Here is a 27,219-nt window from a genome sequence, read left to right on the forward strand (position 1 = left end):
CAGTACCTGTAACTGCCCATGATGCATTAATCTGTCTGAAGAACAAGAAAGGCAGTATAATAAGACCATTAAAACATAGGAGCAGATGTTCGGCCATTCAGCCCATCAAGTCTGCTGCACCATTCAATCATGGTTTGTCCATTTCTCATCCTCATTCTCCCACCTTCTCCCCATAACCCTTGATCCCCTTGAAACTCAAGAACCTATCTATCTCAGTCTTAAATATACTCAATGACCTGGCCTGCACAGCCTTCTGTGGCAGCGAATTCCACAGATCCCCCACTCTGTGGCTGAAGAGGTTTCTCCTTATCGCTGTTCTAAAGGGTCTTCCCTTAACTTTAAGGCTGTGCCCTTGGGTCCTAGTCCCTCTGACCAATGGAAACATCTTCCCAACATCCACTCTGTCCAGGCCATTCGGTATTCTGTAAGTTTCATAGTCATTTGGTAACCAACCGTTAGTGTAATGCAAATAATTACTTGACAGTCAAATTAAGTCCGAGGGAATTCTGTTCTAGCATTCTCTCCTTAAGATCAGTGAACTACAGGGAGGAGTGAGAGTTACCAGAACTTTACCCAGCTTTAGGAAGTTCCACTTTCTGGACTAAATCCTTGGGAACACAGATATCCCAACTGAAGCTAGTAATGGGTGTGACTCTGGCAGTGGGAAAGGTCAGGCTCAGGGATTGTAAGGCCCATTGTTAATGAAATGTGATGTGGTTGCCAGGTTAGGGGCTCAGTTAACTTGCATGATTGGTTTGTGATGCCAACCGTGTGGGTTCAATTCCTGCACTGGCAGAGGTTGCAATGAAGGAGTCTCCTCTCCCAAGGCATGGTGACCCTCAGGTTAAACCACCACCAGTTGTTTCTCTCCAACAAGACAGGAGAACTATGATGTCTTTCCTTCTGGTAAGCAAGTGTGGACTTTTAAGAGTGATCACGAAGCAATGGCAGGTCAGCATGGCACGTGAGTTGACAGGGAGATTGCACGTGTTGGTGCATACCTTTGCCGCTTGCTTTTCTCAGTGGGAGAGGCGAAGGGCATTAGAATTGCTGTCAAAGAAACTCGAGGAGTGGGTTCCAGGATGTACGCTGGTGTGAATTGCCGTGGGTTAGCAAGACCAATTTGTGTTGTCAGTCAGAAGGTGAGATGGGCCAACGTCTTCAACAAACCGCTGACCTCTGTGTAGATTAGTGGGCTGCACGGTGGCACAGTGGTTAGCACTGCTGCCTCACAGCGCCTGAGACCCGGGTTCAATTCCCGCCTCAGGCGACTGACTGTGTGGAGTTTGCACATTCTCCCTGTGTCTGCGTGGGTTTCCTCCGGGTGCTCCGGTTTCCTCCCACAGTCCAAAGATGTGCAGGGTCAGGTGAATTGGCCATGCTAAATTGCCCGTAGTGTTAGGTAAGGGGTAAATGTAGGGGTATGGGAGGGTTTCGCGTCGGCGTGGACTTGTTGGGCCGAAGGGCCTGTTTCCACACTGTAATGTAATCTAATCTAATCTAATGTAATCATTATGCCTTTTCATCTTTTGATAAAACTCAGTGACCATTTCAGAGTGGGCCATATTGGGTCTGGAGTCACAATTGTCCGAGACAAGACAAGGATGGCTGATTTTCCTCTGCAAATGGCATTAGTGAACCAGATCGGTTCTAAAGGCAACTGCCAAGACTGATACAAATATTCTAGAACAAAGACAAAGGACAAAGAAATTTTGCAGCCCAGGAACAGGCCCTTCGGCCCTCCAAGCCTGAGCCATTCCAAATGTACTGTCTAAACCTGTCGGTCAATTCCTGAGCATCTGTATCCCTCTGTTCCCCACCTGCATCTGTCTAGGCGCATCTTAAATGAACCTACTGTGCCTGCCTCTACCACCTCTGCTGGCAGCGTGTTCCAGACACCCACCACCCTCTGTGTGAAGTACTTGCCGCGAGTATCCCCCTTAAACTTCCCACCTCTCACTTTGAAAGCGTGACCTCTCGTTATTGAATCCCTCACCCTGGGAAAAAGCTTGTCTCTATTCACCCTGTCTGTACCCTTCATGATTTTGTAAACCTCAATCAGGTCCCCCCTCAATCTCCTTTTTTCTAGTGAAAATAAACCTAATCTACTCAACCTCTCTTCATAGCTAGCACCTTCCATACCAGGCAACATCCTCATAAACCTTCTCTGTACTTTCTCCAAAGCGTCCACATCCTTTTGGTAATGTGGTGTCCAGAACAGTACACAGTATTCTAAATGCGGCCGAACCAATGTCTTGTACAATTTTAGCATGACTTGCCAGCTCTTATACTCAATACCCCGTCCAATGAAGGCAAGCATACTATATGCCTTCTTGACCACGCTATCCAGCTGTGCAGTAACCTTCAGGGTACAATGGACCTGCACTCCCAGATCTCTCTGTGCATCAACTTATCCCAAGGCTCTTCCGTTCATTGTATAATTTGCTCTAGAATTAGTCTTCTGTTTTAAATTTATTTAATTAACTGAATTGAAACCCCTCCACGGCCACAGTGAGATCAGAACTTACATTAGAGAAAAGAAGGTTTAGGGGTGACTTGATTGAGGTGTACAAGATGATTAGGGGGTTAGATAGGGTTGACAGTGTGAACCTTTTCCCGCGTATGGAGTCGGGTATTACAAGGGGGCATAGCTTTAAATTAAGGGGGGGTAGATATAGGACTGAAGTTAGGGGTAGGTTCTTCACTCAGCGAGTTGTAAGTTCATGGAATGCCCTGCCAGTAGCAGTGGTGGACTCTCCCTCTTTATGGGCATTTAAGCGGGCATTGGATAGGTATATGGAGGATAGTGGGTTAGTATAGGTTAGGTGGGCTTGGATCGGCGCAACATCGAGGGCCAAAGGGCCTGTACTGCGCTGTATTGTTCTATGTTCTATCTACCAAATTATCGGTCCAGTAACATAACCGCATTGCTGCCATCCTCTCTCTGTTTGATGCTAAGGACTGTTAAGCTCTGGTACAGTTTATCCCTCCAGATCAGTGAAGAGAAGTCCGTTACCCCTTGAATTGAGGAACGGCGCTGTGCATAGCGTCACAGTGAGTGGTAAATGGGATTGAGGCAGGGTGAGGTGAGGGGAAGCCAAGAATACCTCACATGCACCTCACAACTGGGAAAGGGTACCGGGCATGAATCTCTGAATTATGTTGCAGTTTATTTGCAATTCGCCTCCATATTTACCATCCAGCGACTTCCAACATGATCTCTCGACTGGAAAAGAAAGATTAGAACTGATAGAGTTGTCACAACTTCCCAATTTGAGGCATATTAAAAGGAATGGACAGTACTGTATAATCACCAGTGCCAAATAGAGCTCAGATCACTGAGACTGCCTTACACAGCTCGTAAAGCCTCCATTGTCAGTCAATGTTAAAGTAAACACGGTTAGATTCGTGTTTTGCTGCAGCAGAAAATTGGCAGCAGATGTCTGCAGAACAGGATCTGAAAGGACACAGGAAATATGTGGAGAGTGTGCTCAGTTTCTGTTGATGTGAGTTAAAGAGGCACTGCCTTTTTGAGAAAGTTCCTGAGCATCTTTCTCCTTTCACTTCAGAACGGAGAAATGCTGTGCACCATTCTCATACTCCAGCAATACAGTAAAATACAGTGAAGAAGCTATCTTAACTCATCTGCATCTCACAAATCTCCAAGATACAAAGCAGTTATTTAATTTGTTAATGAGCACATATAGCCATCATTATACATGAGGCGTCTGTTTTTGGAGCCAGTACTGTATATTGTTCATGTCTATCCTGCAAATACTTGGAGGGAAGATTTATTCCTGATGATTATTTTTTAAACTCATTTGTAGTTTTTAAAGTTTTCTTTACTTTTTATTCATTTTAGTCAAAAGTAATATTCTGGTTCAACATTTTCTCTCATAATCCATTAAATGTCTTAGTCTCACCTCTTTGAAGGATCCTCCTTCAGGAGGCACAAGCTTTTCTTTATAATGTGGACCCATTCCCACTGTATCAGTCTTGTGATTCCTCTCTGCAGTGTCTCCATTACTTAGATGCCTCTCATTCTTGGTGAGTAGAACTGGAGCCTATACCTGAGGTCTAACGAGTATACCATATGGGTGGCACAGTGGCTCAGTGGTTAGCACTGCTGCCTCACAGCACCAGCAATCCAGGTTTGATTCCAGCCTCGAGTGACTGTTTGTGTGGAGTTTGCACATTCTCCCTGTGTCTGTGTGGGTTTCCTCTGGGTGCTCCAGTTTCCTCCCACAGGTCAAAGATGTGCCGGTTAGATGAATTGGCCATGCTAAATGTCAGGTGTATTAGTCAGGGGGAAATGGGTCTAGGTGGGTTACTCTTCAGAGGGACTGGTTGGGCCGAAGGACCTGTTTCCACACTGTAGGGAATTTAATCATCACCCCCTCTAGCATGTATTTTACAGTTTGACTCTATTACTCAGGATTCTGTTGGATTTATTTACTGCATTGCGTTGGCTTGACATGTTTATCCTGAAATCTAATCAACTCCTTATTCTTTTCTGGGATAAACCTGATCTACTATACAACTGTCCACAAAAATGGTGCCCAGTTTGCTTGGTAATTTCTGAGCCACCTCATCTTCCTGTTTTCATCAAATTTGCAAAGGATGCAAAACTACTTTGATGAGGTTTCTGAGTTTGCAGCTGGGGCAATGCATTCTATCTTACCCTTCCAGCAACTCCCTTCCATTTTAAGTATGAGTACTGGACGTTTCCTTAGTTTCTTTTCCTTCTCAGAATTCCACAAAAGTTCAAAGTTCATCAAGAGCCACTTGTGTCGTATTTTGTTTAAAACATTTGTTTGAAGTCACAAGGTAAAATTTCTCATCGCTTGCCAAGGTTCTTGGGTTCATCGGGTCACGGGGTTTGATCTGATAGACTATTCCCCTCCTTCAGTTTCCCACGTACCAGGGGCAAGATTCTGACTTTGAAATGGGGGCAGCAATGGAGATCTCTCCTGGAGTGCCAGCTGCACCATCTTGGCACTGAGCCATTACAGGAAGGGTGAGAGTGGGAGGTGGAATTTCCGTCTTGCCAACAGTGACACATTCAGTTCATTGATCGGCAAATTAAGGTGACTGGTATTTCAGCCAGCCTAAGGGAGCGCTCTCCCCCACCCCATGCCCAGTAGGACATGGAATCCAGGGAGACCTAGGCATTTGGATATAAAATTGGCTTAAAGTAGGAGACAGAAAGTTGTAGTGGAGGGTTGTTGTTCAGACTAGAGGTCTGTGACCAGCAATGTGCTGTAAGGATCATTGCTGGGTCCACTACATTTTGTCATTTTGTCACAGTGCCTTACAGCGCCAGAGATCCGGGTTCAATTCTAGCCTCAGGCGGCTGTCTGTGTGGAGTTTGCACGTTCTCCCCGTGTCTGCGTGGGTATCCTCCGGGTGCTCCGGTTTCCTCCCACAGTCCAAAGATGTGCAGGTCAGGTGAATTGGCCATGCTAAATTGCCCGTAGTATTAGGTGAAGGGGTGAATGTAGGGGTATGGGTGGGTTGCGTTTCGGCGGGTCAGTGTGGACTTGTTGGGCCGAAGGGCCTGTTTCCACTCTGCAATCTAATCTAATAAATGATTTGTTTGTGAATATAGGAGGAGTGTTTAGTAAGTTTGCAGATGATGCCAAAATTGGAGATGCGGTGGACAGTGAAGAAGGTTACCTCAGATTACAATGGGATTTTGATTAGATGGGCTGATGGGCCGAGGAGTGGCACATGGAGTTTAATTTAGATAAATGTGAGGTGCTGCATTTTGGAAAGGCAAATCAGGGCAGGACTTAATGGTAAGGTCCTGGCCAGTGTTGCCAAACAAAGAGACCTTGGAGTACAGTTCACAATTCCTTGAAAGTGGAGTCACGGTAGACAGGGTAGTGAAGAAGGTATTTGGTATACTTGCCTTTATTGGTCAGTGCATTGAGTATAGGAGTTGGGAGGTCATGTTGCAGCTGTACAGGACACTTGTTAGGCTACTTTTGGAATATTGTGTTCAATTCTGGTCTCCCTGCTCTAGGAAGAATGTTGTGAATCCTGAAAGGATGTAGCCAGGGTTGGAGGTTTTGAGCTATGGGGAGAGGTTGAATAGACTGGGTCTGTTTTCCCTGGAGCATCGGAGGCTAAGGGGTGACCCTATAGAGGTCTATAAAATCCTGAAGGGCATGGATAGGATAAATAGACAAAATCTTTTCCCTGCGATGGGGGAGTCCAGAACTGGAGGGCATAGATTTAGGGTGAGAGGGGAAAGCTTCAAAGCTCCAGTCCGAAAGGGGCAACGTTTTCATGCAGAGGGTGGTGCACATTTTGAATGAGCTGTCAGAGGAGGTGGTGGAGGCTGGAACAATTCCAACATTTCAAAGGCACCTGGATGGGTATATGAATAGGAAGGGTTTAGAGGGACACGGGCCAAATGGGACTAGATTAATTCAGGACACCTGATTGGCATGGATGGGTTGGACTGAAGGGTGTGTTTCCCTGTTGAAGATCTCTCTGACTCTATGACCATGGCAGAGAAGCAACTCCCAGCCTTGTATCACTGGTTTCCCAGCTTCAGGGCCAGCTTTGAGGAACCCAGCCTACCTGTCCTCTTCAATGTTGACCCATCCGCTGTGGCATTTTCAATACTGAACATTGCAAAAGATCTCAGAGGGTGCCTCAAGAAAGAGATGCTCTGTCTGCCCCCCCCCCCCTCTCTCTCTCTCTCTCTCTCTGTTCCCCCATACCTGAGGCTTCTTACTCTGAGCTAGAGAGACTTCCAGTGAGCTCCCAGCTTCAGGAACCCACATGTTCATTATCTTTAATTAGACAGCGAGTAGTAGTCTCTAGTTAGTTACTGAATGGTCTCACAAACTCTTCACATTTGCCTGTACCTGTGTTTCTGTTTTTGCCACTGTTTACCTATTATTTACTTCTCTATGCTCCTTAACTCTGTGATCTGCCTGTATTGTTTTCACTGTGCCTCGGTACACGTGACAATCAATTCTGTTCAAAAATTGCCAAGCTGGGTCAGGATTGTTATAACTTTTATTCTTTTCATTCTTCAGCTATTCAAAATGGGGGTGGATTGTGGCGACAGTGGAAGCTTGTCACGGTATTTTGCTGCATTATTCACTGGAAAATGCAAGTAACAATAAAGTAATCAATAATTCATGCTTTGGTTCAAAATTAAAAATACTTTAGGTTATTATTAAACTAATGGTGCTCAACCTTGGCATCAGTGTGTTTTACAAATATAGCTCTTCCTGAAGGGTATATCTGTGTAACTTTTATCTAGATTGGTTTGTTGTTTGCAGCTGGTTGATGGTTTGATAAACATTGAGATCATTTTCAATTAGCTCCTTTGGATTGACCTTGGGTGGACGTTTGCCAATCTACGGCAGAGGAGAAGCGTGAGTATGAGGCTGGCATGATGCACGTGACTGACAATGAAAGCAAAATACTATGGATGCTGAGAGTCTGAAATAAAGACAGAGAATGCTGGAGAAACTCAGCAGCTCCCATGGAGAGAGAAACAGGGTTCAGGTTTTGAATCAGATGTGACTTCTTCAGTCCTCCCATCCCCTTCACTCTAACCTTCTTACCTATTTCACTCTAACCTTTCCCCTCTGCCTTAAATTCTCATTGTGCCTCCTTAGGCCAGTTCCATCTCTCCCTTGTGCCACCTTTTCCTAAAGCTTGATGTTCTTCACAATGACAGCTCCATTTTGTACAAAAACATTTTCTTTTCCTTCCTTCCCATGTGCTTTCTTTTCCTAATCACCTTATTGCATTAACTATCCAGCAGAGACAATCTATTATTATTCCCGCTCCGTTATGTTTGTAGCACAGGTGAAAACAATCTGACATCTCACACAGTCTGAAGAATATCTGGGGCTGGGCTGTTAATGGAGCCATTGACACTTGCAGTCAGTGAAACAATCAAATCGATAGAGCTCTTCCCCATGCTGTAGGTGGCACGGTGGCTCAGTGGTTAACATTGCTGCCTCACAGCGCCAGGGACCCAGGTTCAATTCCAACCTTGAGTGACTGTCTGTGTGGAGTTTGCACATTCCCCTTGTGTCTGCGTAGGTTTGCTCCAGGTACTCCAGTTTCCTCTCACAGTCCAAAGATTTGTGAAGTCCTTCGGGGTGTCGCTGGGTTCAAGGTTCAAGCTGATTATTGTTGTTGATCGCACCTAAACACCTCATTGAAAAGGCACCCTTTTGATTTCTGTGGGCTCTCAGCTTTGTTATTGTGGGCGGTGGGAATAGACGGTAGTAAAAGCCAAACACTAATACAGGGACCTGTTTGTTTTCAGGAAGAGAACTGGAGGATAAGCTGTTCCTTTTAGTTTCCCTCCAGGAAGCTACCTGCTCGACATGGCTCCGACATTCAGCAGTGCCTTCGTCACTGTACAGAAAATCTATTACCCAGCACTGTGTGCAATCGGGATCCCAGGTAAGTCCCACTGTGTTGTGAAGTGACATTGATCTACAGCAGCATGGTAAAGGAGGTGATAGGGATAAAATAGGAGCAAAAGGCTAACAGGATGAGGGTGAGAAATGGGGGAGAGAGACTTAGCAAATCACCAAATGTTTTCTAAACAATTTATACATTTTATAGACTCAAAGCACAGGAAAGACTCCATCCTACATCATCACCTGCACTAGCCCACTACTTTATGCAATATCTGTTTGTTGCTGGTCTAAATCCCCAAACAGCCCTGACCAATCAGTATGGCTCAGTTTCTGGACTGACCTTGAAGAGACCAGACTGTGGTTGCAGCAAAGTGATACCAAGAGCATTCGTGGCCTCGTCTCGGCTTGGTTTCCCTGGAGTTGATAAGACTAAAGGATGGTTGAATTCACGTCCTAAAAATTATAAAGTGGAATCTCAGAACTAATCTGAAAAGCTGTAATATCTGAGTTTGACTTATTCGGAGCAGAATCAGATTCCCATTTCCACACAAAGGGAGGAAACTGGAATTTTCTCCTCTGAAATGGTTGTAGCTGCTGCAAGGGTATTAGAAATTCAAAGGGAAGAGTACGGTGTAGAATAGCATTTTCTGTCTGTAAACCTGACACCATCTAAAATTCTCCCTTTGATTTAACTCGCAGTAAGTCGCCGTTCACCTATTAACCCTTCGCTCTCTGATCCACCTTGGCCCCAGTCAAACTGCCCCTTGATTCCCTCCCTTGTTTGCAAATCTCTCCTTGGCTATGCTGCTACCTACCCCTGTGATCTCCAGCTTCACAACACCCTGCATTTCTCCACTTCTGTCAGTTGTGCATGACCATGTACAACTCCTTCACCGTTGATGGATGTGCTTTTGGGTGGGGTCCAAGCTCCAGCGTGTCCTTTCTACACCTCTCTGCCTCTCGACCCCTTTTCCCTCCTTAAGACACCACCTCCTTTCAAGCTCGTAGCCATCTGATCCAACAACTCCTTTTGAATTTGCTGTCATTCTTGGTTTTACAATGTTCCTTTGAAACACCTTGGCATTTTGTATTTGCAGCAACTTAGGAGATAGTCAATAGCAGAGTAACTGTTATTGTTGCTAGTCACTCCTACCACCCCTATGCCGTATTCCCCATGTATCCGTGGCGAATACATTCCAAGACCTACCATGGAAGCCCAAAGCCACGGATAGGAGTGAACCTATTCATTTAAATGGGAAATGTACATTCCCAGCAGCCCCTGGTGTCTGGTTCCGGAAGGTTCCCTGTATTATGGTTGGGCCGCGGTATAACTGAAACCGTGGATAACGATTCCGCAGATACGGCAATCGACCTGCAGTTTCCATCAGATCATATCAGCAGAACCTTCCGGCAAGATCCCCTTCTCCTATATTCCAGAAATGCTGACATCCTCAGGGGGATAGGCAGCACCTTCAGAGAATCAGATACAAAGTGACCCTTTACAGTTGGTACTACTTTATCAGAACAGGAATTAAAGGTGTAACAGGTTTTGCACAAATGCAGCCTGAGCCAAATGTTGGACTTTGTGGGGCTTGTGATATAGGTATTTGGAAGCAATTTCTATTTTTTGTTGAGTTTATTAAGAAGCAGCAGTTTAGAGATGAGATGTTCATTAATGACAGCATATGAGTAAGACAGTTGGGGATGAGGCTGTTGGGTGTGAAATGTTGTGAGGGCAGTACCTTGCTCTCCAGCGGAGATGTTAGAGACCTCTCCGCTGAGACTTGCCCCTCCTTCTCCTCTGGTCAGACTGCTGTCTGGAGAGTTCAACCTCCCAATGAGGACTGCCATCTACAAAGCTGCCTGCCAATAGCTGCCTGCAGCCCCATCATCACTTCTTAAATCACCCTGTTTCTGGGGGAGGGGGGGGCTGGCGGTTGGTGCTGTGTCAATCACTTGTCTGAATTATTGTGGCCAATGACCATGACGTACTGACTCGTGACATCAGGATGACCGATGTCCCTTGACCCATTTGAAAGTTCGCTATCTTTCTTTTAAGACCAAAGCATCATGGTCTTACAGAACTGCTTTTGATGAGAAGGTAGTGTGGGCCTGATAATTTGTTGATGTCAGTTCGATTGGACATCTTGACATTAGTGACTCTTATGATCTTTCCTTTGTTTTCATACACTACAGTTTTATTTATATTTGTAGAAGATTTCTTACTTTGGAACACAGTGCTACACAGGAAATACTAAATATGAAATACTGAAGGAGTTCAGTTTTAATGGGCATCCAAATTTCTAACGCATCGTTCTGAACCTCAAATCCCAGTGAATTTCTAACTTGCCACGACTCTGAGCTCTCCTTCTGTTGCCTTTGCCTCAGTGTCACTACTGAGGCCCTTTATATTTAATATTGCTTAGAGAATGGAAGGTCTGAAGGTTTATACCAAACTGGGTTATTTCAAACTTTGCAGAAATACTTGGAGTGGTTACTTTAAATGAGCGCATCAAAAGTTTACCCATGGATGTTGGCAAATTTGTTTTTCCTGTCTGTCACATGACTGATGATAACTGCCTGTTTCCCCAAGACCCTTCTTGGGCTGTTCTGAACAGCGATTGGCTTTGGGAGAGATTCTTGTTTTATTTGGTCCAAGTGGAGAAAGGTCTTCAAAGAACAAGCTACCCAGCTGCTCGCTGCCATTTCTGAATCAAAATGGATGAAAGCTTTTTGTTTTTAGAAAGCGTGATTGTAGAAACATCGTAAGATTGTGGTAGCTCAGTCAACTGGGATGTGAGGGATAACTGTGTGTGATTAGTGATTTAACCAGGCCTGCAGAAAACCAGAACACACTCTGAGTGTTTCAGCCTTTTTACTTTGGCCTGGAAGAATGAACCATAGGCAGCCTTGTTTTGCAGCATTCTGGATTAGTGGTGCTGGAAGAGCACAGCAGTTCAGGCAGCATCCGAGGACAGGCAGCATCCGAGGACAGGCAGCATCCGAGGACAGGCAGCATCCGAGGACAGGCAGCATCCGAGGTTTTTACCTCGTTGTTTTGCAGCAGTCTAATCTTTGCAGTGCACATTTATCACTTCTCCCAAACAGTGAGTGAGAGTGTACGTGTGTGTGTGTGAATACATGTGAAAGAGTGAGTGACAGAGAGAGAGAGAGAGAGAGAGCGAGTATTAGGATTGCAATGATGTTTGTTGGCACCTGCACACCAGGACAGGGATACCGGAGTATGGTGAAAAGTGCACACAGTCACCATTCCAAGCGCCACCTTAGGGACAAATGTACCGAGGTACAAAATAGAAATATAAAGAAATAAGTTGAAAGTTCAACATTACAGTCTTTCAAATCGCCGTCACTCCACACTGGGCGTGCCCCATGGGGACACGGTCTCCCCCACACTCCCCACATGGACACATTCTCCCCTACACACCCCACGTGGACACACTCTCCCCCACACTCCCCACATGGACACACTCTCCCCCACACTCCCCACATGGACACACTCTCCCCCACACTCCCCACATGGACACACTCTCCCCTACACACCCCACGTGGAAACACTCTCCCCCACACTCCCCACAAGGACACACTCTCCCCCACACTCCTCACATGGACACACTCTCCCCTACACACCCCACGTGGAAACACTCTCCCCCACACTCCCCACATGGACACACTCTCCCCCACACTCCCCACATGGACACACTCTCCCCTACACACCCCACGTGGAAACACTCTCCCCCACACTCCCCACAAGGACACACGCTCCCCCACACTCCCCACATGGACACACTCTCCCCTACACACCCCACGTGGAAACACTCTCCCCCACACTCCCCACATGGACACACTCTCCCCCACACTCCCCACATGGACACACTCTCCCAACACACTCCCCACGTGGACACAATCTCCCCCACACTCCTCACATGGACACACTCTCCCCCACAATCCCCATGTGGACACATTCTCCCGCCACACTCCCCACATGGACACACTCTACCCCACACTCCCCACCTGGGCACACTCTCCCCTACACACCCCACGTGGACACACTCTCCCCTACACTCCCCACGTGGACACATTCTCTCCCCAAACTCCAAACATGGACACACTCTCCTCCACACTCCCCACCTGGACACAAACTACCCTACACACCCCACGTGGACACACACACCCCCACACTCCCCACATGGACAGACTCTCCCCCACACTCCCCACATGGACACACTCTCCCCTACACACCCCACGTGGACACACTCTCCCCCACACTCCCCACATGGACACACTCTACCCCACACTCCCCACCTGGACACACACTCCCCTACACTCCCCACATGGACACACTCTCCCCCACACTCCCCACATGGACACACTCTCCCAACACACTCCCCACGTGGACACAGTCTCCCCCACACTCCCCACATGGACACACTCTCCCCCACACTCCTCACATGGACACACTCTCCCCCACAATCCCCACGTGGACACATTCTCCCCCACACTCCCCACGTGGACACATTCTCCCCCACACTCCCCACATGGACACACACTCAACCCCACACTCCCCACATGGACACACTCTACCCCACACTCCCCACCTGGACACACTCTCCCCCACACTCCCCACATGGACACACTCTCCCAACACACTCCCCACGTGGACACAATCTCCCCCACACTCCTCACATGGACACACTCTCCCCCACAATCCCCATGTGGACACATTCTCCCGCCACACTCCCCACATGGACACACTCTACCCCACACTCCCCACCTGGGCACACTCTCCCCTACACACCCCACGTGGACACACTCTCCCCTACACTCCCCACGTGGACACATTCTCTCCCCAAACTCCAAACATGGACACACTCTCCTCCACACTCCCCACCTGGACACAAACTACCCTACACACCCCACGTGGACACACACACCCCCACACTCCCCACATGGACACACTCTCCCCCACACTCCCCACATGGACACACTCTCCCCTACACACCCCACGTGGACACACACTCCCCTACACTCCCCACATGGACACACTCTCCCCCACACTCCCCACATGGACACACTCTCCCAACACACTCCCCACGTGGACACAGTCTCCCCCACACTCCCCACATGGACACACTCTCCCCCACACTCCTCACATGGACACACTCTCCCCCACAATCCCCACGTGGACACATTCTCCCCCACACTCCCCACATGGACACACTCTACCCCACACTCCCCACCTGGACACACTCTCCCCTACACACCCCACGTGGACACACTCTCCCCCACACTTCCCACCTGGACACACTCTCCCCCACACTCCCCACATGGACACACTCTCCCCTACACACCTGACGTGGACACACTCTCCCCCACACTCCCCACATGGACACACTCTCCCCCACACTCCTCACATGGACACACTCTCCCCCACAATCCCCACGTGGACACATTCTCCCCCCACACTCCCCACTTGGACACACTCTACCCCACACTCCCCACATGGACACACTCTCCCCCACATTCCCCACCTGGACACACTTTCCCCTACACACCCCACGTGGACACACTGTCCCCTACACTCCCCACGTGGACACACTCTCCCCCACACTCCCCACGTGGACACATTCTCCCCCCACACTCCCCACTTGGACACACTCTACCCCACACTCCCCACATGGACACACTCTCCCCCACATTCCCCACCTGGACACACTTTCCCCTACACACCCCACGTGGACACACTGTCCCCTACACTCCCCACGTGGACACACTCTCCCCCACACTCCCCACGTGGACACACTCTCCCCCCACACTCCCCACGTGGGCACACTCTCCCCCCACACTCCCCACATGGGCACACTCTCCCCCCACACTCCCCACGTGGGCACACTCTCCCCACATTCCCCACCTGGACATATTCTCCCTCCACACTCCCCATGTGGACACACTCTCCCCCACACACCTCGCCTGGACACACTCTCCCCTACACTCCCCACGTGGACACACTCTCCCCCACACTCCCCACGTGGACACACTCTCCCCCCACACTCCCCACGTGGGCACACTCTCCCCCCACACTCCCCACATGGGCACACTCTCCCCCCACACACCCCACGTGGACACACTCACCCCCACACTCCCCACGTGGGCACACTCTCCCCACACTCCCCACCTGGACACAGTCTCTTCCCACACTCCCCATGTGGATACACTCTCCCCCCACACTCCCCACGTGGGCACACTCTCCCCACATTCCCCACCTGGACATATTCTCCCTCCACACTCCCCATGTGGACACACTCTCCCCCACACACCTCGCCTGGACACACTCTCCCCTACACTCCCCACGTGGACACACTCTCCCCCACACTGCCCACGTGGACACACTCTCCCCCCACACTCCCCACGTGGGCACACTCTCCCCCCACACTCCCCACATGGGCACACTCTCCCCCCACACACCCCACGTGGACACACTCACCCCCACACTCCCCACGTGGGCACACTCTCCCCACACTCCCCACCTGGACACAGTCTCTTCCCACACTCCCCATGTGGATACACTCTCCCCCACACACTCCACGTGGACACACTCTCCCCCCACACTCCCCACGTGGACACACTCTCCCCCCACACTCCCCATGTGGACACACTCTCCCCCCACACTGCCCATGGGGACACAGTCTCTCCCCACACTCCCCACGTGGACACACTCTCTCCCCACACTCCCCACGTGGACACACTGTCCCCCCACACTCCCCACGTGGACACACTGTCCCCCCACACTCCCCACGGGGACAAACGTTCCCCCAGACTCCCCACATGCACACACTCTCCCCCCACACTCCCCACGTGAACACACTCTCCCCCACAGTCCCCACGAGGACACACTCTCCCCCCACACTCCCCACGTGGACACACTCCCCACGTGGAGACACTGTCACCCCACACTCCCCACGTGGACACACTGACCCCCACACTCCCCACGGGGACACACTCTACCCCCACACTCCCCATGTGGACACACTCTCCCCCACATTCCCCACGGGGACACACTCGCCCCCCACACTCCCCACATGAACACACCCTCCCCCACATTCCCCACGGGGACATACTCTACCCCCCACACTCCCCACGGGGACAGAATTTCCCCCACACTCCCCACCTGGACACACTCTCCCCCACACTCCCCACATGGACACACTCTCCCCCCACACTGCCCATGGGGACACAGTCTCTCCCCACACTCCCCACGTGGACACACGCTCCCCCCACACTCCCCACGTGGACCTACTCTCCCCCCACACTCCCCACTGGGACACATTCTCCCCCCACGCTCCCCACGGGGACACCCTCTCCGCCCACACTCCCCACGTGAACACAATCTCCCCCACACTCCCCACGAGGACACACTCTCCCCCACACTCCCCACGTGGACACACTCTCCCCCATACTCCCCACATGGACAAACTCTCCCCCACACTCCCCATATGGACACAGTCCCCACGTGGAGACACTGTCACCCCACACTCCCCATGTGGACACACTCTCCCCCACATTCCCCACAGGGACACACTCACCCCCCACACTCCCCACGGGGACAGACTTTCCCCCACACTCCCCAAGAGGACACACTCTCCCCCCACACTCCCCACGGGAACACAGTATCCCCCACACTCCCCACCTGGACATACTCTCCCCCCACACTCCCCACGTAGACAAACTCTCCCCCACACTCCCCACGTGGACACACTCTCCCCCCACACTTCCCACATGGACGCACCCTCTCCCCACACTCCCCACATGGACACACTCTCCCCCCACACTGCCCATGGGGACACTCTCTCCCCCCACACTCCCCACATGAACACACTCTCCCTCACACTCCCCACGGGGACACACTCTCGCCCACACTCCCCATGTGAACACACTCTTCCCCACACTTCCCAGGGGGACACACTCTCCCCCACACTCCCCACATGGACACACTGTCCCCCCACACTCCCCACGTGGACACACTCTGCCCCCACACTCCCCACGTGGGCACACTCCCCCGCCACACTCCCCACATGGACACACTGTCTCCCCACGGGGACACATTCTCAACCCACGCTCCCCACGTGGACACACTCTGCCCCCACACTCCCCACTGGGACACACTCCCTACGCGGAGACACTGTCACCCCACACCCCCCACGTAGACACACTGACCCCCACACTCCCCATGTGGACACACTCTCCCCCACATTCCCCACGGGGAAACACTCTACCCCCACACTCCCCATGTGGACACACTCTCCCCCACATTCCCCACGGGGAAACACTCTACCCCCACACTCCCCATGTGGACACACTCTCCCCCACATTCCCCACGTGGACACACTCCCCCCACACTCCCCACGTGGACATACTCTCCCCCCACATTCCCCATGTAGACGCACTCTCCCACACACTCCCCACGTAGACAAACTCTCCCCCACGCTCCCCACGTGGACATACTCTCCCCCCACACTCCCCACATGGACGCATCCTCTCCTCACACTCCCCACATGGACACACTGTCCCCCCACATGCCCCACATGGACACACTCTCCCCCCACACTGCCCACGGGGACACACTCTCTCCCCACACTCTCCACGTGGACACAGTCCTCCCACACTCCCCACATGGACACACGCTCCCCCCACACTGCCCACGGGGACACTCTCTCCCCCCACACTCCCCACATGGACTCACACTCCCCCCACACTGCACACGTGAACACACTCTCCCTCACACTCCCCACGGGGACACACTCTCGCCCACACTCCCCATGTGAACACACTCTCCCCCACACTTCCCAGGGGGACACACTCTCCCCCACACTCCCCACGTGGACACACATCCCACGTGGAGACACTGTCACCCCACACTCGCCACGGGGACACACTCTCCCCCACATTCCCCACGGGGACACACTCTGCCCCCACACTCCCCACATGGACACACTGTCCCCCCACACTCGCCACGGGGACACACTCTACCCCCACACTCCCCACGGACACACTCTCCCCCACATTCCCCACGGGGACACACTCTACCCCCACACTCCCCACGGGGACACACTCTCCCCCGACAAACCCACATGGACACACTCTCACCCCACACTCCCCACGTGGACAAACGTTCCCCCACACTCCCCACATGGACACACTCTCCCCCCACACTCCCCACGTGAACACACTCTCCCCCACACTCCCCACGAGGACACACTCGCCCCCCCACACTCCCCACGAGGACACACTCTCCCCCACACTCCCCACGTGGACACACTCTGCCCCCACACTCCCCACTGGGACACACTCTCCCCCTCACACTCCCCACGTGGACACACTCTGCCCCCGCACTCCCCACATGGATACACTCTACCCCCACACTCCCCACTGGGACACACTGTCCCCCCACAAATCCCACATGCACACACTCTCACCCACACTCCCCACATAGACGCACCCTCCCCCCACACTCCCCACATAGACGCACTCTCCCCCCACACTCACCACATGGACACACTCACCCCCACTCTCCCCACGAGGACACACACTCCCCCACACACCCCACGTGGATACACTCTCCCCCCACACTCCCCACATGGACACACTCTCCCCCCACACTGCCCATGGGGACACAGTCTCTCCCCACACTCCCCACGTGGACACACGCTCCCCCCACACTCCCCACGTGGACATACTCTCCCCCCACAATTCCCACGTGGACACACTCTCCCCCACACTCCCCACATAGACAAACTCTCCCCCACACTCCCCACGTGGACACACTCTCCCCCCACACTCTCCACGTGGTCACTCTCTCCCACCACACTCCCCACATGGACTCACTCTCCCTCACACTCCCCATGTGAACACACTCTCCCTCACACTCCCCACGGGGACACACTCTCGCCCACACTCCCCATGTCAACACACTCTCCCCCACACTTCCCAGGGGGACACACTCTCGCCCACACTTCCCAGGGGGACACACTCTCGCCCACACTCCCCACATGGACACACTCTCCCCCCACACTGCCCATGGGGACACAGTCTCTCACCACACTCCCCACGTGGACACACTCTCCTCCACACTCCCCACATGGACACACTCTACCCCCACACTCCCCACTGGGACACACTGTCCCACCACAAATCCCACATGCACACACTCTCACCCACACTCCCCACATAGACGCACTCTCCCCCCCACACTCCCCACATAGACGCACTCTCCCCCCACACTCACCACATGGACACACTCACCCCCACTCTCCCCACGAGGACACACACTCCCCCACACACCCCACGTGGATACACTCTCCCCCCACACTCCCCACGTGGACACACTCTCCCCCCACACTTCCCACATGGACGCACCCTCTCCCCACACTCCCCACGTGGACACACTCTCCCCCCACACTCCCCACATGGACACACTCTCCCCCCACACTGCCCACGGGGTCACTCTCTCCCCCCACACTCCCCACATGGACTCACTCTCCCCCCACAAATCCCACATAGACACACTCTACCCCCCACACTCCCCACGTGGACACAGTCTCCCCCTGCAGTGGGCATTTCCCTCACCAGCTGCTTTGTTGCTGACCCCGGGTGATGCCACCCATTGGACACCACACTCCGATGCCATGGCTGCAGACACCTCCAGGACCCAGCTCCCTCCTGAATGTAAGCAAAAGCAAAAACTAACAAAAAAGGTGAGAAAGGAAGTTGTAAAAAAAACCGGAAGAGCTGCCGGAGTGTATGAGTCCCAGGCTTAAGGGCCTGGGCGCTACCTACTCCACTGCCATCATTTTGGGAGATGGGGATATGTAAAGGGAGTGGGGACTTCCTGCTGGCTGGAAATCAAAAGGAAAAGTTTCTGACCAATGCTCCCTCCCAGCCTAGCGGCCATGCTAGACCTTCAGCCAATCACTGCTGTGCATGGAGTACTGTACAGAGGAAAAGGAAAATCCAGGGAATGCTGCTTCTGACTCCAAGGGAGGAATGCTCTGTGTCTAATCCAAGACCCGCGGGGTAGGGGGCGGTGGGACAGTTGTTTGAATTTGTGCAAGCCCTCTCGAAAGGAGATGAAACGGATGCGGAATTATTGTTCATCCTCTTTGAAAAATTCGCCGAGCGGATGGAAAGGAAACTAGGTTTTGTTTGTGCATAGCAAGTGGATGGGAAGAGCTCACCAAAAGTTTATGCCTTGCTTTCTGAGCAGCTTCCCAGAGACAATGACAGGCCAAAGGGGACTATTGACAGAGTGCACCAAGCTTCCACTCCAACATCTCGAAAGCAGCTGGGTTGGCCTCTGGAGAATTTCAGTGGGTAAAACAGAGTAAATTCTACCACGGGATGTGCACGTTGAAATTTAAAGCTACGTATTTGTGAATTAATTCTTCTCAAAGGATTTAAACATTCACCCCCTCCGTTATTACGAGCTCTCATAGAAAAGTGGAAGGTGTAAGAGCAAGACAAGACACTGAGGTGGCTGACAGATGTGAGCTTCACCATGACTCCAGACCTTTTCTCCTTCCCCTCACGTCCGCAAGTGGGAAGGTGAAAGGCAAATAGGTGGCTAGTGTTGAGAATGGACAATTGAGAATGAGCCCTCCTCAGGCCAAAGGTAAGGAAGGGCTGAGGGTGCAGCTGACGACTGAAGGCACGGTGTTACCATTGTCACAAAGAGAGGCAACCTTCTTACAGATCGCTGGACACTCTGGGGCAAATCCATGGGATTTATCTGAGCACACCACCAGCTCGCTACAGAGAAAAGGAACCTTGGCTCAAAGTACAACAGACTAAGTTGTACCACTGACCGCAGTTGTGAGACCTAAAGTAAATACTGTCATAGCTTCTCCAGTGAAGAACGGAAAGGCTGAGTGAAGTCAAGGAGACAGCAGTTACAGGAAACAGCTCCAGGAATGTTTCCTTAAGTGCCATGGCCAGGCAATTTCTATAAACAGCATCCATCACCAGAAGTCAAATTGGAACCACTGTCAATATTTTGTAAACTGAAACTTTCCTTGGGGACTGGGAAAATCTGAAGGAAGTGTTTAGTGACTCTTCTCCTCAAGCAACACAATCCAGAGTTAATAAAATGGCCCCATTGGTTTAAACCAAAATCAAAGCTGAGGGAATGTATAGATTATTGATAGAGCTGCGGATGAATCAAGATTAATTTCATGGCTAAAACATTTAATTTTTCCAAGGCTGGAGGTGTTATGAAATGCCCTGATGTTTAAAATTGCTTGAAGGACTTAAGTTTTGAAGGATTGTGGAAAATGAATTTATTCAAGTTCAGTGGAAATACCTAGATTATTTTCTTTAAAAGAGATCATTGAAAGTTCACTGTGGGTATTAAAATTTCTTTACAGACAAATCTTGCTGTAAAACACAAAATTGGTGATAACTGTTGACCCTTACTCGGGCTGTTTTTTGACCAGTCGAAGTCTGGGAAGAGGTTCATGTTTGATTGGATTCAGTTGGAGAGAAACCATGCAAAGAATTGCTTCCCAGCCGATCTCACCCTCTCATATCTGAAAAGAAAGGTCTTTTGTTGAGTTCACAGTAATACCTATTTGTTCTTTTGCAATAGTGATCGAAACATGTATTTCCTGAGCAAGCTTCAAGAAGTCAGATTAGTGGCTTGACCACAACAGCCAGAACAAAAAAGCAACAGTCTCAGGAATATTTTATCCTTCGTCCTTTTGTCTCCAGGAATAACCCATTGGGCAGAAGTATAGAGGAAACATTCTGTTGCCCTTCTGCTGAACAGTGTGTGTGCTTTTTGGGGGGATATTTAAAAGGATCAGCATTTTTACTTGCATATTATCAAACATGTCTTTAAGCAAACTATTGCAACTTTATTCAACAAGTGTTTTGTTTTGATAATATACCCCTTGGTTGCAATCATTACAAAAATACCAGGTTGATAAATATTTGTATGTACTTCCTGAAACAGCCAAGGTATTCAGTTAGGTGCCGAGGTAGCTGGAGAGAGTGTTTTTATTGAACGCTGTCAGGGTGTTCTCCCTCAGCCTCATCAGGACAGTGACCACTCGCCCAGTGGGAACACTGTCCTGTTCAGAATTCTCATCCCACCTTCATCTCTTCTCCTTCGGCTGTCTCAACCATTTTGTTGGCCATGATATTGGCCATCTTTAATTAATGAGACATTTTTGCACATTCTAACTGAGCATCCCTCCGCGTGTATAACACTCTGCCCTCTCAGGTCCACCCATAACACTGACAAGGGTAAAGCCTGCTTGCTGCCTTTACCTTGCAGAGGCTGAGCCCCACTGGCTGATACTCCCTCCCAGCTCCTCTCGAACATTGAGCTGTGGTTTCCAGCACACTCACTGATCTTCCCTTCTCCGGATGCCTTCCCTCCCTAGCTTCCATCTTCCCAGACATCAGACTCTGAATAGCCCATTCCTTCCTCCTTCCTAAAACCTACAAACGGGGACCTCCTGTCTTGACTCCATGTCGTTCCTCCCCTAATCCAATCTCTTCTACCCACAGCCTCAGAGCTCCCAACCCTCTCTGGCAAATTTAATTGTTTGCATTTTTCCAGCCCGATAAATGCGCTTTTCTTCTGTGAATACGCAATCTGCTGAACCTTCACCACACCCAACACACACACACTCAAACCCCATGTACACACACACACACATACACACACACACACTCAAACCCCATGTACATACACACACACACACTCAGACCCCATGTACATACACACATACACATTCAAACCCCATGTACATACACACACATACACACACTCAAACTACATGTACACACACACACACACACAGAAACCCCATGTACATGTACACACACACACACTCAAACCCCATGTACATACACACACACACTCAAACCCCATGTACATACACACACACACACTCAAACCCCATGTACATATACACACACACTCTCAAACCCCATGTGCACACACACACACACACTCAAACCCCATGTACACACACACTCAAATCCCATGTACACACACACACTCAAACCCCATGTACATACACACACAAACCCCATGTACACACACACACACACAAAAACCCCATGTACATACACACACACTCTCAAACCCCATGTACATATACACACACACTCAAACCCCATGTGGGCGGCACGGTGGCACAGTGGTTAGCACTGCTGCCTCACAGAGACCCGGGTTCAATTCCTGCCAGAGACCCGGGTTCAATTCCCGCCTCAGGCAACTCTCAGTATGGAGTTCGCACGTTCTCCCCGTGTCTGTGTGGGTTTCCCCCGGGAGCTCCGGTTTCCTCCCACAGTCCAAAAATGTACAGGACAGGTGAATTGGCCAAGTTAAATTGCCCGTAGTGTTAGGTGAAGGAATAAGTGTAGGGGAATGAGTCTGAGTGGGTTGCGCTTCGGCGGGTCGGTGTGGACTCGTTGGGCCGAAGGGCCTGTTTCCACACTGTAAGTAATCTAATCTAAAATAACCCATGTACATATACACACACACACTCAAACCCCATGTACATTCACACACACACACACTCAAACCCCATGTACATATACACACACACACAATCAAACCCCATGTACATACACACACACACACTCAAACCCCACGTACATATACACACACACACTCAAACCCCATGTACATATATACACACACACACACTCAAACTCCATGTACATACTCACACACACACACTCAAACCCTACGTACATATACACACACACTCAAACCCCATGTACATATATACACACACACACACACACTCAAACTCCATGTACATACTCACACACACACACACACTCAAACCCTACGTACATAAACACACACACACTCAAACCCCATGTACATATACTCACACACACACACTCAAACCCCATGTACACACATACACTCAAACACCATGTACATGTACACACACACACTCTCAAACCCCATGTACATACACACACACACTCAAACCCCATGTACATATACACACACACACGCAAACCCCATGTACATATATACACACACACTCAAACTCCATGTACATACACACACACACACTCAAACCCCATGTACACACATACACTCAAACCCCATGTACATGTACACACACACTCTCAAACCCCATGTACATACACAAACACATTCAAACCCCATGTACAGACACACACACACACACTCAAACCACATGTACATATACACACACATACACACTCAAACCCCATGTACAAACACACACATAAACCCTATGTACGTATACACACACACACACACAATCAAACCCCATGTACATACACACACACACTCAAACCCCATGTACATACACACATACAAACCCCATATACATATACACACACACAATCAAACCCCATGTACATATACACACAAACACACTCAAACCCCATGTACATATACACACACATACCCACTCAAACCCCATGTACATACACACACACACTCAAACCCCATGTACATACACACACACACTCAAATCCCATGTACATAAACACACACATACACTCAAACCCCATGTACAAACACACACACACACTCAAACCCCATGTATATACACACACACACTCAAACCCCATGTACATATACATACACATACTCACTCAAACCCCATGTACAAACACACACACATACAAACCCCATGTACAAACACATACACACACACACACACACAAACCCCATTTATATATACACACACACACACACTCAAACCCCATGTACATCCACACACACAGACACACACACACTCAAACCCCATGTACACATACACACACACAATCAAACCCCATGTACATATACACACACACACACTCAAACCCCATGTACATATACACACACACACACTCAAACCCCATGTACATAACACACACACTCAAACCCCATGTACATATACAGACACACACGCTCAAACCCCATGTACATATACACACACATTCAAACCCCATGTACATACACACACACACTCAAACCCCATGTACATATTCACACACATACACACTCAAACCCCATGTACATATACACACACACACACTCAAACCCCATGTACACACACACACACACACTCAAACCCCACGTACATTCACACACACACACTCAAACCCCATGTACATATACACACATACACTCAAACCCCATGTACATACACACACAGACTCAAATCCCATGTACATATACAGACACACACACTCAAACCCCATGTACATATACACACACACTCAAACCCCATGTACATACACACACACTCAAACACCATGTACATATTCACACACATTCACACTCAAACCCCATGTACATATACACACATACACACTCAAACCCCATGTACATATACACACACACACTCAAACCCCATGTACATATATACACACACATACACACTCAAACCCCATGTACACACACACTCAAACCCCATGTACATACACACACACACTCAAACCCCATGTACATATACACACACACATACACTCAAACCCCATGTACATACACACACTCAAACCCCATGTACACACACACACACTCAAACCCCATGTACATACACACACACAAACCCCATGTACATACGCACACACTCACACCCCATGTACATATACAGACACACACACTCAAACCCCATGTACATATACACACACACATACACTCAAACCCCATGTACATACACACACTCAAACCCCATGTACACACACACACACTCAAACCCCATGTACATACACACACACAAACCCCATGTACATACGCACACACTCACACCCCATGTACATATACAGACACACACGCTCAAACCCCATGTACATATACACACACATTCAAACCCCATGTACATACACATTCACACTCAAACCCCATGTACATATTCACACACATACACACTCAAACCCCATGTACATATACACACACACACTCAAACGCCATGTACACACACACACACTCAAACCCCATGTACATATACACACATACACTCAAACCCCATGTACATACACACACACACTCAAACCCCATGTACATATACAGACACACACACTCAAACCCCATGTACATATACACACACACTCAAACCCCATGTACATACACACACACACTCAAACCCCATGTACATATTCACACACATTCACACTCAAACCCCATGTACATATACACACACATACACACTCAAACCCCTTGTACATATACACACACACACTCAAACCCCATGTACATATATACACACACACTCAAACCCCATGTACACACAAACACTCAAACCCCATGTACATACACACACACACTCAAACCCCATGTACATATTCACACACATACACACTCAAACCCCATGTACATATACACACAAATTCAAACCCCATGTACATACACACACACACTCAAACCCCATGTACATATACACACACATACACTCAAACCCCATGTACATACACACACTCAAACCCCATGTACACACACACACACTCAAACCCCATGTACATACACACACACAAACCCCATGTACATACGCGCACACACACTCAAACCCCATGTACATATACACACACAGTCAAACCCCATGTACATATACACACACACATACTCAAATCCCATGTACACACACACACACACACACTCAAACCCCATGTACATATGCACACACACACTCAAACGCCATGTACATACACACACACACACACTCAAACCCCATGTACACACACACACACTCAAACCCCATGTACACACACACACTCAAACCCCATGTACATATACACACATACACTCAAACCCCATGTACATATACACACACACATACTCAAACCCCATGTACACACACACACACACACTCAAACCCCATGTACACACACACACACACTCAAACCCCATGTACATACACACACACACACACTCAAGCCCCATGTACACACACACACACACTCAAACCCCATGTACACACACACACTCAAACCCCATGTACATATACACAAACACACACTCAAACCCCATGTACATATACACACATTCACTCAAACCCCATGCACATACACACACACACTCAAACCCCATGTACATATACACACAAATTCAAACCCCATGTACATACACACACACACTCAAACCCCATGTACATATACACACACATACACTCAAACCCCATGTACATACACACACTCAAACCCCATGTACACACACACACACTCAAACCCCATGTACATACACACACACAAACCCCATGTACATACGCACACACACACTCAAACCCCATGTACATATACACACACACTCAAACCCCATGTACATATACACACACACATACTCAAACCCCATGTACACACACACACACACTCAAACCCCATGTACATATGCACACACACACACTCAAACCCCATGTACATACACACACACACACTCAAACCCCATGTACACACACACACACTCAAACCCCATGTACACACACACACTCAAACCCCATGTACATATACACAAACACACACTCAAACCCCATATACATTTACACACATACACTCAAACCCCATGTACATACACACATACATTCAAACCCCATGTACATATACAGACACACACGCTCAAACCCCATGTACATATACACACACATTCAAACCCCATGTACATATTCACACACATACACACTCAAACCCCATGTACATATACACACACACACTCACACCCCATGTACACACACACACACACACTCAAACCCCATGTACATATTCACACACATTCACACTCAAACCCCATGTACATATACACACACATACACACTCAAACCCC

General features: G+C 49.5%; 1 protein-coding gene across 3 annotated transcripts in view; it reads left to right on the forward strand.

Annotated features, from left to right (window-relative positions):
• The window catches only part of LOC148151360 (putative G protein-coupled receptor 139), a 127,844-nt gene that overhangs the window by 72,020 nt on the left and 28,605 nt on the right, over nucleotides 1-27,219 (forward strand). For 2 of the 3 annotated variants that reach the window (XM_087983893.1, XM_087983904.1), the window contains one exon: nucleotides 8,306-8,445. In XM_087983893.1, the coding sequence (XP_087840019.1) occupies nucleotides 8,367-8,445 (79 nt within the window). In that variant the 5' untranslated portion in view covers nucleotides 8,306-8,366. Of the gene's footprint in view, nucleotides 1-7,343; nucleotides 7,398-8,305; nucleotides 8,446-27,219 lie in introns of all 3 variants that reach the window. The other variant, XM_087983900.1, reaches the window with a different exon arrangement.

The sequence above is a fragment of the Chiloscyllium plagiosum genome, unplaced genomic scaffold, assembly GCF_037043375.1.
Source record: "Chiloscyllium plagiosum isolate Xiang-an unplaced genomic scaffold, Cpla_swu_hap1 HiC_scaffold_3, whole genome shotgun sequence".
Lineage (NCBI taxonomy): Eukaryota > Metazoa > Chordata > Chondrichthyes > Orectolobiformes > Hemiscylliidae > Chiloscyllium > Chiloscyllium plagiosum.